The sequence below is a fragment of the Hippoglossus hippoglossus genome, chromosome 4 (genome assembly GCF_009819705.1).
Source record: "Hippoglossus hippoglossus isolate fHipHip1 chromosome 4, fHipHip1.pri, whole genome shotgun sequence".
NCBI classification, from domain to species: Eukaryota; Metazoa; Chordata; class Actinopteri; order Pleuronectiformes; family Pleuronectidae; genus Hippoglossus; species Hippoglossus hippoglossus.
The window spans coordinates 10,798,577-10,814,017 of NC_047154.1; the positions used below are offsets into that span (position 1 = coordinate 10,798,577).

Genomic DNA, 15,441 nt, shown 5'->3' on the forward strand with positions numbered 1-15,441 from the left:
CTCCTTCTCCGCAGGTGCACAAACACGCACATGAAGCACCCACCCAACACCAACTGTCACATGTCAACGTGCAGAGTGTGGTCGCTCATTTCACACCCAGCAGCATCCTGAAGAATGACTCCAGCACCTTACAACCTCAAGATCCCTCCACTCCTTCTATATCAGAATTCACTGCTGCTGAAACACCAGGTGGAGGCAGCACTGAGTATTCCACAGATCCCTTAATGACGAATGTGAGCTCAGTTCAGTCTTTCCTGCAGAGAGGACACGCAGTGAGCGTTGAGAGGGACCTGCCACACGTCACTCTGGAGGACTTCGTCCAGGAGACCCGCTGCCTGCAGAGCACAGAGAGTTTGCTTTATGACAGACAGGTGTGTGTCCTGTTGCTGCAGATAATAACAGGTGCACAGCATCTCTACATCGGGGCCATGGCAGCAGAGCTCAGACCCCAGGAGATCTTTCTGGTGTGGCCCTGCGGGGCGAGGGACGAGAGAGAAAACAAGCTTGATGATTCTTCTGAAGCGAAGAGAAGTTTGAAGACCAGCAGGTTGAAAGAAGAGAGGGAGTGGGAAACCCCGGAGAAAAAGGGCAAGATCCAGATGTTATGGAGGAGACAAGGTTCCCCTCGTGTGGTGTTAAACCCGCAGTCTGGGTCTCACCCCCTTTCCTCCATAAACTCACAGATTGGTGCCCTGTTGCAGTTCTGCTTGTCCTCACAAGAGAGCTCAGCATCAAGCCTCTCCACGTCCTCATACAGACGGGCTCTTCTTCACCTGTCCTCTCTGCTCCAGAATGGGAGCAGCGGGCCTCAGATAGCCGACATGGTGGCCCTGCTTCAGGTGCTCCTCTGGGGGCCCCATGTCGCACTCCTCAATCCCAGCGGCCCCACCACAGCAGCAACTGTACACAACTGGCTGACGATCAAACGGGCGCTGCTGGTGATGAAGCTGGCGGAGAGAGGGCTGATCCAGGATCAGTCCGCGCAGGACTGGGAGGAGTGCATGTGTCTGCAGTACCTGTCATTCACAGACCCTGAGACAGTTGTGAGTGTGACCAGTCAGCTGGGGCTTACTTTGACAATGGACTGACATGTACAGGCAGTCCATGTTGAAATGAGATGGTTCCTTGAATCTCTCCTGGGTATTATTATTATTATTATTATTATAATAGAGTTAAAGGAAAAGCCAATTCCTTCCATGCTCCTTTCAGTATCGATCTTCATGTGAAAAGTGTTTCACTTTGAATGTTTACCTCCACCAAGGAGGTTATGTTTTCATTCTGTTTGTTTTTCTGTCTGTCAGCAAGATTTCTCAAGAAGTAAATGGGCATGATCAAGAGATAGGGTATTAGCTTCAATGGAGGTATGAACACCCCTTTTTTAGCTTGGGCTGTAATATGAATAATTAAATACCCTGAAGAAGTATTTTCTGTCTCTGCTTTCAGTCAGTTCAGTTTCGGTTATTTCACAAGATAATTGTGCATTTCTCTTTTTTGTATGTGCTGTTTGCACAGACTGGAAATTAAGGACTCTTCAAAAATAAAACCTTAAGATGATTTAATTTTGATTGTGACTGTTAAACACTGCCCGAGGATATATACATGTACAGGCATTTTTAAATCAAAGCTTAACACGTACTTCTGTGATACTGCATTCCCTGATTTGACCTAACTCTAGTGTCATGTTTACACATTTAGTGATTTGATACTTTTATTTCCTGTTTTTATACTTTTACTTGTGTTTTTCATTTGTGAAGCACTTTCTCTTGAGAAGTGCTTTACCAATATAGAGATTGTATTGTCCCAAACCCCTCAAAAGAATTGTTATGGCAGTTTTATAAATAATACTTAAGGGCTTTGATAAACTTGCCTTTTGAAAGTCTTGCTATACGGTTCTTTTGTTTGTCCACACTTTTGTTCCATAACTCAATAAGATGATTACAGCAATGTGACATTTTAGAACCTTAGTAAGCTTCAAAAGAGAAGATCGTCACACAAACTACCAGCATCGGAAAATCCTTTACCAACAGCAGAATGGATCAGTTGTTAAATATGATGATTGGTGAAAGGCGTTAACCCTTCTTCCTTTAGATGTGGTCGAACACGGTGTGATGTTGTCATTTCAAAACACAGAGCTCTCACATGTTTCACGTCTGCATGACCTCACGGGACCACAGATGCCACTGTCTACGTGAGCACTTTTATTTAGTACAGTTACAACATGCAGATTCCTATCAAGTGAAGTAAAATCACAAATGAAAATCATGCACACATTTAAAAAAAATCAATACAAACTGGAGAATCAACTGATACTTACTATGAAGACATATCTACTTACATGAGTAAAATGAATCTATCATAAATATTACACTGTGAAGACAATCAGGGTTTATTCTGAGGAGGGGGGTGGGGTGCTGAAGGGGAATGAGAACTACACATCACAAAGGGTCATACAGTGGTGAGGACACAATGCCCTGATATTATGTGGGCGCTTGCTTTACATTCCTGGTATATTAACATCTTACCCTAGTGCAAAATCATTGAAACACAGCACGTGGGAGGTATAGGTCAAACGAACACAAAGGAGCAGGAAACCTCAACCATACTGAACTTGAATAATATTTTCATCTCCCAAAAAATGATAGATTTGTGGGTATGGACCAAAAGAAGTACAACAAACGTTTGTAACTGCTCGTGTTTTCTAGTCATCATCGGAGGAGTCTCGTTCGATGCTGTAAGCCATGAAGAAAGCGTCAGGGCGGGGGGGGACGAGGGGATGACCCGGTCTCACAATCTCAAAGCCCAGGAAACTGAATGTACGTAGGAGGGAGGCTGAGGAGGGACCAGACGGAAACACGTGTAAATCTCTAAGATGATGTGATTCCATTTAAATACATAAAACATGTGTGGTGACTCATTTATAATTTAATCAGATATTCCTTTCAAAACTATATTAGTATGTTTCTTAAATAGTGAGAATAATGAGTAAACGCAGACCAAATAAAAGTCATACCTCTATCATCACGGCTCTTGTGAAAGCAGATGAAGACGTAATCAACCTGCAGCTGCTCTTCTGCAAATTCCAGCAGGAGGGCGAAACTGTGAAAAGTCAGAGCAAACAAAAGTGTTAATGTTTTATAGATAAAATCTATTCAAGAAAATAAATATTCATGATGGTCAAAGTACATTTCTATGAACAATGTCTGAGCCTTCATAACAAAGAATCTATTTTACCTTTTTTTTCCCACATCAATCAGGCACAGAGAAAAAGATAGATTGTCCTTTTGACCGTAAAAATGTAATGTTTTGCTGACTGACCTGTCTTTGCTGCCCTCAGGCAAAGCTCCAGGGGGGATTTCAACGTAAAGGTTCCCTCCTTTCAGCGCCGCCCTCCAGACACAGAGCTTCCCTTCCGAGCGACGTGGCTCGAAGAGCAAGAAGCGCACTCTGCCGTTGGCAGGGGGGGGCTCTTCCAGAACCAGTAACCGAGCATCCTAAAGGAGAGCGGAGGGAAAAGTGCGTTCAATTATGATAAGAATGTGATGTTGTGCCTTTAATTTCACACAGGTTATTTGACAGTAAATACAACTGTGAAAAAATGACTGAACATGTAAAGTGTGTCAGTATAAAAAAGCAGGTGTAACAAGTTCATCACCACTGACAGTTTGTGCCCTGAAATAGAAAACGAGCTTTAGCTCAGGGGCACAAAACACAACGGCTGGTTTTGCAGTAAACACACTCAGCACACTACATTTCTCCATCCAAAGATCCTGACCTCATCTGCAATATCCTGATTATTATCACACATGTTTTATTTAGCAACAAATTATTTGTGTAGCCTTTGAGATACATTCAAATATTACAAAAACAAAGCCACAGCATCTTAACAAAACAATGACATCATGAGGTTCACTGAGGGTAAAGAGAGACACGATTCCAAAGAGCTGAATTGCAAACAACCACCTTTGTGTTTGCATCTCTGCTGCTAGATAGACTTGTCTAACTGCCCTGTTAGCACGAGGCAGGTCCACCCTCCCTGCCCCAAAATATAAACATCCTGTGTGCAAGAAGAGACATCAACATGAGGTTAAACTTACGGAATAGAATAGCTTAGCTGAAAGATTGCGATCCCGCTGGTCATTCCCTCGCCCACCTGGGATCTTCAGGGGTGGGAGAGGGGCATCAGGAGCACCACAGAGGCCCTGGACACGGGTTACTGCAACAGTGAGAGCACCTCCTGGGACTGGAGATACTGGGGGGAGAAACAAACGCAGATGGAGCCATTTAAAGAGGAATATTCACTGGAGGTTCTACTTACAAACCCAAACTAAACTCTAAATATGAACATCAGGCTTGGAACAAATTCAGTGTTGAATGATTCAACTAAGACATGGTAAAACATTTGCTAAACCTGGGTGAGTTTTTCGACACAATAGAAAGCTGGGGGCATAGTTCAATCAGTAACTGTCCCTGAGTCGGACACAGATATTTATATGAGTTTATTGATAAGAAACCTTTGACCTGTGCACATTTAATTAACAAGCATGATGCAAGAATGGTTGTGCTACCACAGCAGTGAAGGATTCTCTTCCACATCATCCTTGTCACGTTCCCTGATTCATATAGAAGAGTCACACATCACTTCTTAAGATGAACAGAGCTGTGTGCCTCAGTTTCTCAGATCAATATTTTAATCCAGTCACGTGATTCTGAGGGGAAGACGACCAGATTAACAGGCTGTTTGTCTAGCCTACTTTCATCCAACACTAACCGCATTGCTCCAGTTTACAACAGACAGGGACAAACACCATTTCACCCAGAGAGATCAGCTATTAATCCAAATGCTCGACAGAATTGTCTTAGCTTGCCTGTGCAGTCCGTGTGTGTAGCTGCATTTGCAGTGTCGAGAGGGGGCCTATTTTCAGAGTCCTGGTCTGGAACAAACCCATTAGCTGCTGCAGCTGCACTGTTGCAGCAACGCAAGAATGCTCTCACACACACAGATGCTCCCTTACGCAAATGCCACTGTTGTGCTATATGTGGAGCAGATGTGTGAAACCCAAATGAGAACTGTGGTCAATGGCTCAGTCTAACCAAGTCAATCTGTGGTATCTAACCTACTACCTGATCATGCAAACTAATGGAGATTGCGCACACAGCTTCTGCCTAAATCCCATTATCAGATCATGTAAAACAGCCAGTTAGCATCTGAACACAAAACCTCCAATGCCTCTTTTTTTCCTAACATGTAAACTAAAGCACGGGGTTCAAATCGATTTGCACCATTCAGCAACCTTTGAAATCCTCATGTTCACTGCAGGCGGCAACACAGACACTCGCAGCCCCTGTCGCTCTGGTAAAGACAGCTGCTCTGGTCACATGAGGAACAATTCTCTGGAGCCTCTGCTTGCGTAAGAGCACCGTTGCCATGCATTAATATCACAAAAAGGACCGCTCATCTCTAGGAGGTTGTCATGTAAGTATTGTTACAGGGAAGTGTCGGTGTCAGACGGACGACACGCTGCTGTACCAGCCTCACGGCAAAATATATAACAGGATCAGTAGCTGGGAGCCACTGGGTTAAAAAAGGCACCTGCCTGTGTCGAAGAAAAGCTACTGGTGAAAGAGAGAACTACATATTTTATAATCTTCAACGACCTGGATCACTGGATTATTACATAACAGCTTCGATGCTGTTCACATAAATGCTAAAAGTCACGAGGGAAACAGGGAAAAAAAGGCTGGAAGTTATAGATAATTTATTATTTGAGTGATTGTGTAGAATAAGGAGTAGATTATGAGTGTGTTTATATGTCATCTCTGGACTCAAGCATCCCCATTATACCACCCCCTCCTTCGCAGTGCAGTGGAAATTTCCTATGAGTCTTTCACAGTGATATAGAACCAGAAGAACCTCGGGCAAAATCCTGTCATGACACGACCAAGGTGCAAAAACACACCTTGATCCATCGCTCACTTGTTTCAATCCGTCAGACACATTTCCAGGATTCAAACTCCAGTCAATTAGCAAACACAGTAGGAAGTGAACGAGTACAACACGTCCCCGGTGCACTGGCTGACTTATAACCCAACAATGGTTAACACAACACTGGGTCTGAATAAAGCCCATAGCAGAGGTTGTGTTATGATGATGGTTGATGACTGATCCGTTCAAAAACAAAGGTTCCATGTGATCTCTAACGGGAGGTTACTGGATGTCTCGCTGTTTGTTCACCTCTGAATCAAAATGGGGAAAAAACAAGCTATGAAGCCCCTATTGGTCAATTCAGCCATTATTCCACTAGGTTCGTCAGCTACAGGCACATTTTACATAACCCTTATATAAATATATTGACTGGCCCGTGTATTCTTACAAGATCACAGTAAAGGTCAAAGTAGAAAACGTGATCACACTCTGGATGTAATATTTCCACTGCAACCCCTGATATATGTAAACACTTGTTATACTGGTAATGTAGCGTTAGCTGGAACAATTAGCAATTCATCTAGGTTGACATTAGCGTGAAAGCAAAGCAAACACACGATAAATAACTCGTTTAAACACAGTTACTCAGTCTTAATACGCGTTGTGCTATTAAAAATGACATGGACCAGATTAAATGTCGTTATCGTTAACTATCTCGACAGCTTGACGTTAGCTTACCAGCAAACTCCTCTGGGTTTTACTACTACATTTCTGCGGCGTTAGCATTAGCTTCGCTAGCTAGAGCTGGATATCAGCAGCAGCGCTAACTATGAGTTTGTCTACTTGCTGGATACCAGTTTTCACTAAATGCTGTACAGACGAGATAAAGCTCACTCGTGTATGGTCCTTTTGGAAAACCTGTGTCCAAAAGCTAGTGAACACAAGAATCTGACCATGTGGTTTAAAACACAAACTGGGGGGAAATAGCTCTGTTATGTAAACAAAAAAATATGGGGCAGAGATCGCCGCTCCAGGAAATACACCGCATCTCGAAACTAGGCCGCGGTTTTTAAACTTAGCTTAGCTTAGCTTAGCTAGCGCCCAATCCACACCGACTGCGACATCACATACCTCTCGCTTTCAGTTTTATTACTGGACTGCTCGATGACAGGCATCTCGGTTAAGTTTCTCTCTTTTTCTCTAACAAAACAATGACTATTCAAAATCGTCTGAAGGTTAGATTTAACCATCCGGCCAGCGTCCGCACCAGCTGCTCGCTCTGCCCTCTCCTCGTCTCCTACTGCGGGCGAGCGGGTCCGCAGGCTGCGGTATTCGTCATGGGAGGGACGCGTCCGTCCTGACGCGCTGCTGTCACAGGAGCCGCAGCGTCACGAGCCAGCACAGGTACAAAGGACTGAGACGGATATCGACACGGTGTACTTTTGTGCACCTTTTAGAAAACTGTGCGTGTGATAGAGATTCAAGAGATCTTTACATGCACATGCCTAAAGCACACGAATAAGACTATAACGTATTTATACACAATCATATATATATACACATGCAAATAACAGTAAAACAGTAAAAGCTTGGACAGAAAAATACACTGAAAATAGGATCAAAAATATAAAAACTGCACTACCCCTCTTATTATTACTGATGTAAGCAGCTGTTCTAGCTGCTGGACGTGGTGCTTCTCATCATATTTTATCACCACTTTTATCAGATAGTCATAATATTTTGTCTGCAAATCATTGTAAATTAGTAACTTGAGCTTCAAGGACAGTCATTCTATTCTAAAATCTGGTGCAGTACCTGGAAGATACCTGAAATATGTGTGTATGTACTGTACTTGGTTACTTTCCACCACAAGTACAACTAGAAGGGGACTCAGTAGAGCACGCACCTCCACTAATGCCCAACACTCCCCTCATGAAAGCACATTTAAATTCACTGGATCTGGATCTTCATTTAGATGTGCACCACACCCACTCATAAATGTCAGTCCCCTCAACATGCCAGATTTTTTTCCCATCAAGATCCATAAAATATTACCAAGGAAATCATAAACTCCTTGCTGGAGGTAAATATACTCTACTAAGTTACTTTCCACCATAAAAAAAACAACACAACAAGCGAATATGAAAAATATCTGTGAGTTAAAACGCAGTCTTTACCTTCAACTGCTAACAAGTGTAAATACTTTCTTTTACTTTCTAACCGGGCAAGTTTAATAGTAAATTAGTCACAGGTTTAATTTCCTCCTGGCATCTGATATTTCTTGGCGTCAGATACTGTACTAAGACTTCAGTATCAACAGTATCAGCACAAACTACCAATGTCATTTTCCTTTTTTCAACAACCCTCATCTGTGCCTGTCAATCAAGGAGCGAGGGAACATGGTGCAGGGTGTGTATAACACTGACTCCGGTGCCTGCAGCTCAGAAATCACCATCAACACGACCGGGACTTCACTTCAGGAGTGAGACACAACTGAACGGTCCAATCAGGTACGTTTGTTTCTCACTCTGTAGATGTTTATAAATAATTAAACCCTCAAATGTTGTTTGCCTCGTTCAACTGGCTGCAGGTGCCTATTTTAAGCTGCTGTATGTGAGTCAATGACACAGAGTACAGCTAGAAAGACTGTGCACGTCGCAGTGCAAGTGCATGAACAAAAAAAGCTGATTTTGAATTATCCGTAAGCAGTTCTCCCTCTTCATTTACAGTTTTATTTTGGATGCAATTTCTAAACCTTAACCTAAAGGAGTGAGTTGGATCATTTGAAAACATCACAAGTAAGAAATGAGTCCACTTCAAACAACAAACTGAACTTTACAGCAACTCGTGTACACGGATCTGACTTGTTTGGGTTTTTTATAAAGTGTCTTATGAGCGGATTCTGTCCATCGAAAATCTGAGCGATGTTCCAAATCCATGGAAGGGACTCACTATGAACCGCTGCTTGGTGTTGGCCCTGGTCGTACTGCTGGTGACCTCAGGGGTGAGTGAAGTGCACGGTGAGTACTGTTATCAACAACATACTGCATGCATGGTAATCAATGTACTGCATTGCCTTCCTTTCCTTAAGTGTTTTATTTGAGCATTTTCAATTCCATACGTTTAGACTGATAGCTTCTGTGTACCCTAAATTCATTCTCTTCCATTTGGTCCTCAGTGTCTTCTGTTTTGTTTTGGGTTGTAGATGCTTTGGACTCTTTTGTTGAGGACACAGGGATTAGGTCTTTCATTGAAAGTCTGCAGGATGGTTCAATAACTCAGGTACTGTCCACTGTTATTATCCACGATCTCTCAAAGTCACACTTGTTCTGTTCAGACTCATAGCAATCATTGGATTGAGGTGTTTGAGGAGCTTTATTTTACTCATCCAGAGCAGTAAACACAGAATATGCCCTCATTTGTGTTTCTATAAGCAGTTTGAAGATAATATATATATATATATATATTAAATAATAGTATTAGTAGAATTCTGAAATATGAAATAATTTGGCTCATCAGCTCAGTAGATATGTATGTAGCAAAAAGCAAAAATGGTTTAAAAACTATTCACTCACTAATGCTAATGTCCATATTAACTTATGTGATTTTTTTTATTGGTATAAACAAAGAACAGCCAGTACTTTACTGCCAATTTGAACTTTTAAATGCTTGAATGAATACTTTTACTCGGCTGATAAAAGTGCAGTCCGATTGTACCATGTGAGCATCAGGCTGAACAGTGTGAAACGGGAAATACTGTCTTTACCTGAGCAGAGCTGCCAGTGCGCTGTATGATGATTGTATGATGACTTTAACAGCGTATTCCCGGTGACTCTTTCTATGGAAATGAAAGTTGGCCTGTGGAGCAGTTACAGGATGTGTCTGTGTTCAGTTAAATGTCTGACGGATTTCACAAATTAAACCTGAAAAGTCGAGTAGGACAAACCACATAATCATTCACACTTTAGGGCGGATTTCCCATTAAGTACAACAACACTACGCCATAAAAGTTAAACCTGTAAAATCGGACCCTTGTAGGCACAACATAATAAATAAGTGGATTTATAAAGACATTTTATGTGGTTGTATATTACATCACATGTCATTTAGCTGATGCTTTTATCCAAAGCGACTTCCTATTAGTGCATTCAACCTCTATGAGGGGCCATTCGGGGTTTAGCATCTTGCCCAAGGACACTTCAGTATTTGCTTGGATTCGAGCTGCCAACCTTCTGGTTGGAGCCACAGCCATCTACCCCTCAGCCACAGCAGCCCCCTTATATGTGTGTTATCTGCTGCTGTCTTCCTCCAGATCAACATATGGGACAGTGTCATGTGGTGGTGGGGATCAGAAGAAGTGGGAGTGATAAGAAGAAGAAAGAAGCCGATCGGCAACAAAGCGATCCTGAAACCCAAAACGAAAGAATAAAGGATGTAGAGCTGCTGAAAGAAGAGAACACAGTCTTGTACTTTGAATTTAATAATAAAAAACTGTTACATTTAAATATCTTTGTATGTTAGAGAATAAAAGATTTTATTCAGAAATATTCATCATGTTAAATCAATATTTCAAAACCCTTTTTGAATAATATTGGACATATTTTCAAAGATGATGGCAATCTTAATTAAAAAACTAAATGTGCATTTTAATTTGATAAAAAAAAAAGTCTTTTTATTATCCAGAGAACATCTCAGATAGATGTACAAACAGTGATGATAATACTGATACTTGAATTATAACATCAAATATCTGTTAACATGTATATTTTTGTTTTCAATACATTTGTGAATGAGTGGAACATTTTGTTGTGTGCATTTACTCCAACGTATGAAAAAGACCTCCCCGAATAAATATGTGTGTATTAATACTGTGCGCATGACAAAACACTTGCTTCATCTAACAAGCTACAGTGACGATGAAACAAGTGAAATCTCTCTGGGGTCTTGAACACAGCTTCAGCGGCATCCACACTCCCTCGCCACGACATCTGGTTTAACGGAGAGATAAGTACCGTGTTCATTCAAGTCCACCACCTCCAGGGCCTCGTAGGCCACGGGCACGCAGCACGGGGCGCGCTCGTCCACGTTCCCGCTCTCGATGTGGGAGTTGAGCAGGACGGCGTGGTTGTTGGTGTTTAACATGGGGAACGCGCACGAGCCTCGGCAGTTGTTGATGACGGCCGTGTTGGGCCCCACAAGATGCTTTTCGAGGGAGACGGTGAGACTCCTCAGGCCGCAGACGTTGCCCCTCGCCGGGTTAGTGGAGCCGGCTCTGGTGGTCCGCAGTCCTATCTGCAGCTCGTAGGAACGGGCCACCGTCTGCAGGGCCTTCAGGAGAAGAAAGGCGCGGTACTGGTTCTCTCCTGGTACATGCAGAGGAGAAAACTGTCAAATGAGTGCGTCTAACAGGATTGGGAGGAGAGGCCTGACTGGAAGTTGGGGAAACACTGCTAAAGACAATAAGACACTACATCACCTGCTCCTGGTTCTGTCTTTGGTAAAGCACTGAGTTCTTTGAGCCTCCCCAGCCTCTCTTTGGCCCTGCTACCCACCTCCTTTCCCCCTATCACCTCCATTATCTGCATCCCAAACTGCTCCACCCTCTGCCTGAGCTCCTCCAACAGAGAAGGAGACAGAGCCAATTGTCCATGATGCACCTGAAGCATGGAGCCCCATCGAGAGAAGGAGAAGACGGTGGTGGACGAGGAGTTGATCAGCCCCGCCAGCAGGGTCTCGCTGGAGGACAAGCCCAGCGACAGGTAGAGCATGGACTGTAGCGAGTCCAGCTGGAGCTGAGGGGACTCAGGGCGGTTCTGAGGCAGGACCTCACACAGGAAGCGCCTCAGCTCACACAGGAAGGAGAAGGTCTGTGACGAGGATGGGGTCGATCCTGAAACACGACTACATCGAAGCAAACAAAAACAAAAGTTCATGAGGCACCGCTCTGACATCACTGTGGTTAAAAACTTTGGCAGGGAACACGAAAGCTAAAACAACCTTGTCTCAGTTCCCCCAGAGAAAAGCAGAAGTGGAGTTATGTTGATACTACTTCCTGATTTCTCACCAATGAGGATGTCTTTCAGGTTCTGCTCTGCAAGAGTGAGTGAGTAAATGTGAGCAGAGTTCACGTGAAACGAGAAAACTAAAAAACACAAGAAACTGGCATCTTACTCAGATCAGGGGATTTGGCCTCGACGGAAATCCTCCATTTCTGACCAGAGCTGGCGTCTGATGCGTTTCCTGTCAACAGGGTGTACTGTGTTTCTGCTGAAATGCAAACAGACTGGAAACCAAAACAGAAACATTTGGGGTTGGAAATGTTTGCAAGCGCTGCTCATCAACAACACCATCTGCAATATTCTGCACTGCAGAATTACTACTACACCTAAAACCATCAACACAGAACAGAGTGTGTACTTTGTGCAATATTCCCAGCAGACCTTTTCTTACCTGCGTGTGAGGCTGCAAAGACGGACTAGAGAAAGTCACTTCCAGGTCTTCACCTTTAGGCGGACTTTGAAACGCCAGGAGCAGCACGTGGCTCAGCCTGAGCAGAGGAGACTGAGGGAGGTCAAAGGTCAACTCCAGGGCTCCTCTGTCATCTTCCTCAGTCACGAGCACTGATGGAGAAAACAATGCATGACCTGAGATTTAAAAAAACAACAACAACATTTCCACTAAAATGACAACCTCTCACCTCCAGTTGGATGCAAAACCTCCAATCCTCTTCTCTGGTTTCTGCTCGTTTCCTGGGCGAGCTCCAGTAAGACTGATCCCGACGGACTGTCAGGTACTGCGCAGACTCCAAACAGAGTAAAACTGCTGCTTGCGAGTTCACCGTCGTCCCCCACACTTTCACGCAGCGCTGCGAATGTGTCATCCACATAGCACGGTGCATGGTGAGGGGTGGGATCAGAAACTGTGGAGGCCAATGAGGTTTGGGGGAAAAAGAACAATTTACATGAGACACTGAAAAAAAGCTTCAAAAGACAAGAATATGAACTCCGTGCAAACACCTTCATTGATAAGCTTGCAGCACCCTAAGATGAGCTGTAAATGCATTTCACAAGCAACGCATGAATAAAGTCACAGTTTGAGCTGCGTGGGTTCTGACCTGTCAGTGCCGCACAGGTCCAGCAGAGCACCAGGGCTCCGCAGCAGAAGACGTTCACCACTGGCATTCTTCACTGTCTGTTGGTGTGTCCGTGCTGTCAGTCCTTTTTTCAACTCTTTCTTCTGAATGGGTCCAGCTCCGGAGGATGGGAGGTGTGCACTCCCCCCTTTTTTTTTTCACAAACTGGGGAACACGCCGGCCAAAATAGGAACATCGTGTGTCCTTGGTGATTTTAGACATGTGGGTTGTGTTTGAGATGGGGGTTTTTTTCACCTTCAGGAAGCAGGTTAAGCTCTTACACACTTCATTTTGTTTAATGAGGAGGAGGAGGAGGTGTGTGAGGACAGACATCAAGGAGGGTTTGCAGATTATAGAAATTACTTCCTGTACCTTTCTGATGAGCCGTGAAACAGCCCCCCCCCAGGCTGGAAAAGGAGGAGTATGAAATTAATGCTTTATCAGTGCAGAGCAAATATTCTCAGACACAGGTGAGTTTTCAGTGCTGTGAACTGAGCAGTGATCCTGAGGTGAGAGCAAAAACAAAACATAACCTAATGTATTTACATTGCATTTCAAATACAGTTTGAAAAGACCCTTGCATCAATGCCTCTGTCAGAAAATACTGGAATGTCTCCTGTTTTAGGAAATACATTTTGGGAAATACACATTATATACACGTTATTCACTTTATTGTCAAGATTACTGACACTTATATCATTTACTTTACAGCTACTGCTTGCTCTATACCGGCCTATCCATCCATCGGTTAGTTTGGTAAAGTAGTTTCATATTTAATGGACAGATATAAGAGTGGTATTAATATTCTCATCTATGCCTCAGTAAGAGAGGAAAGAAGCTCCCTGTTCCTTTGGTAGAAAATCTCCCAGTCAGTCACCAGTGATATGACAGTTGAACCAATGTATTGCTCATGGTGTGTGTGTGTGTGTGTGTGTGAGTGTGTTTCGATGTCACTGTTGACTTGTTATTGGTCGTCTGACGGTGGTTTTATAAAACAATCGGATCCTTCTTGTCGGAGAGAGGAACTAGAGTGAAGTCAAAGAAAACGTGAGCTGATGATAGAGCCGCGTGTAACAGTATCACTCCGAGCAGGACACGGTGGTGGTGTACAACGGCATCTGTTGTTTTTGCAGACGGAGAGGAATGGAGGAATGGACACATGTGATGCGATAGGTTTTCAAAGAGCCGGTACTCCCATCAGCGGTCTCACAGCTGCAGCCTTGTTTTGCAGTCTTTCAAGGTCTCGGGGCTGATTTGTGGTCACGTATCTCAAGAGATAAAGTCAAGGTTCAGTGTTGCTCGTTACAAATCTTCGGCGAGGAATGACAAGAATCAGTCATTAATCTCTCATGTTTTCAACGGATCGTTTCTCTGCAGCTATAACCCATCATCATGAGGACATCTACACTGTGGGACAGTGTACATGTCCTCATGATGAACATGCTTTTGAATACCTGCTTTGATTCCCACAGCTCGACCGATTATAACGGCTGATGTGAGCCATTCACAGACATACCGATATTAGTGATGTTTGCCATGAACACTTATTTTACGGACTAAACGAAGCATTTATCTTTATAATATTTTTTTTACTCCCTTATACAAGTTTCTGTATCCACCCCCCCCCCCCCCCAAAAATCCACAAGGGTCGGACTCGGAGAACGAAGAAGTCATGCAGACACTGTGCTGGGCTATCTGGACCCCATCTGTCTCTCCACTGCTGCGTCCAGGTGAGAAGTTTCACTCTCCAGACTCTTTGGGAGGTTTTCTCTGAGACATTACAGACGTGTTGTCATAAAAAAACAAGTAAAGTGTTCTGTGACTTGTGGTGCTGGGAGGTATTTGTGGGTATCTGTGAAGGAGAAATGCAGCAGAACTACACCAGAAACTAATCAAGATGTTTATTACCTTTGTATGTTCCAGATCAGCAGGCGTATGCAAAATTAGTTTTAAACTTTAAACATTTTCAGTCTTTTCAAAAGTTTCCCTTGATTTCTCAGAGAATTATTCATGGATCTTAATTAACAAAAAAAAAGGCAATTTAAAGAACTGATTTTAATGTTTCATGAGTTATGTGCCATTTGGTGCAGATCCAAATAAAAATCAGGATCAAGTGAATTTAAATGTGGTTTTACAAAGCAACTGTTGGGCCTTGGTGGAGGTATATGCTGAGTGTCTGAGTTCCAATTAAGTTTGATGTCGATAATCAAAACACACCAGCGAGGAAGAGACATTACATTGTTTTGAATATGCAAAGATTGTTTTTGTCTATTTGTCTTTGGTCTATTGCCATTGTTTAACGCTATTGTGATGCTATTACTGCTAAGTGAACGCATCATACATGAGGGAAAACGGAATCACAAATAAAAGCCACAGCACAACTAAA

The 15,441-nt window shown here is 43.2% G+C and overlaps 4 protein-coding genes and 1 long non-coding RNA gene across 7 annotated transcripts in view; 3 read left to right on the plus strand and 2 right to left on the minus strand.

Annotated features, from left to right (window-relative positions):
- The window catches only part of peak3 (PEAK family member 3), a 3,818-nt gene extending 2,542 nt beyond the window's left edge, over positions 1-1,276 (plus strand). Inside the window, exon 4 of the mRNA XM_034582802.1 lies at positions 15-1,276. Within this exon, the coding sequence (XP_034438693.1) occupies positions 15-1,088 (1,074 nt within the window). The 3' untranslated portion in view covers positions 1,089-1,276. The remainder of the gene's footprint in view (positions 1-14) is intronic.
- LOC117760073 overlaps positions 1-2,561 on the plus strand; it is a 20,878-nt gene extending 18,317 nt beyond the window's left edge. The window contains exon 3 of the long non-coding RNA XR_004613608.1: positions 1,608-2,561. This is a non-coding gene — a long non-coding RNA (uncharacterized LOC117760073). The remainder of the gene's footprint in view (positions 1-1,607) is intronic.
- amh (anti-Mullerian hormone) lies at positions 1,138-13,290 on the minus strand. 3 transcript variants are annotated; one of them, XM_034582805.1, is made up of 9 exons: positions 13,038-13,104; positions 12,621-12,842; positions 12,374-12,543; positions 12,095-12,206; positions 11,921-12,014; positions 11,400-11,824; positions 10,839-11,286; positions 10,784-10,804; positions 1,138-1,165 (listed from the first exon to the last, which is right to left on the minus strand). In XM_034582805.1, the coding sequence occupies exons 1-7, from the start codon at positions 13,102-13,104 to the stop codon at positions 10,880-10,882; spliced, it is 1,497 nt and encodes a 498-aa protein (XP_034438696.1). In that variant the 3' UTR covers positions 1,138-1,165; positions 10,784-10,804; positions 10,839-10,879. The 3 variants fall into 3 exon arrangements, with proteins under 3 accessions (XP_034438696.1, XP_034438695.1, XP_034438694.1); XM_034582804.1 differs by lacking the exons at positions 1,138-1,165; positions 10,784-10,804 and adding exons at positions 1,833-1,844; positions 2,149-2,159; XM_034582803.1 differs by lacking the exons at positions 1,138-1,165; positions 10,784-10,804 and having other exon boundaries at positions 10,880-11,286; positions 13,038-13,290.
- On the minus strand, positions 2,178-7,264 carry oaz1a (ornithine decarboxylase antizyme 1a). The gene is given in 6 exon segments (XM_034582808.1): positions 2,178-2,829; positions 3,011-3,096; positions 3,316-3,491; positions 4,095-4,181; positions 4,183-4,249; positions 7,055-7,264. Coding segments are annotated over 6 exon segments (666 nt in total). The 5' UTR covers positions 7,174-7,264; the 3' UTR covers positions 2,178-2,698.
- On the plus strand, positions 8,277-10,789 carry LOC117760072. The gene is made up of 5 exons (XM_034582809.1): positions 8,277-8,433; positions 8,653-8,721; positions 8,809-8,943; positions 9,129-9,205; positions 10,236-10,789. Coding segments are annotated over exons 2-5 (330 nt in total). The 5' UTR covers positions 8,277-8,433; positions 8,653-8,720; the 3' UTR covers positions 10,353-10,789.
- Positions 13,291-15,441: the final 2,151 nt, after the last annotated feature.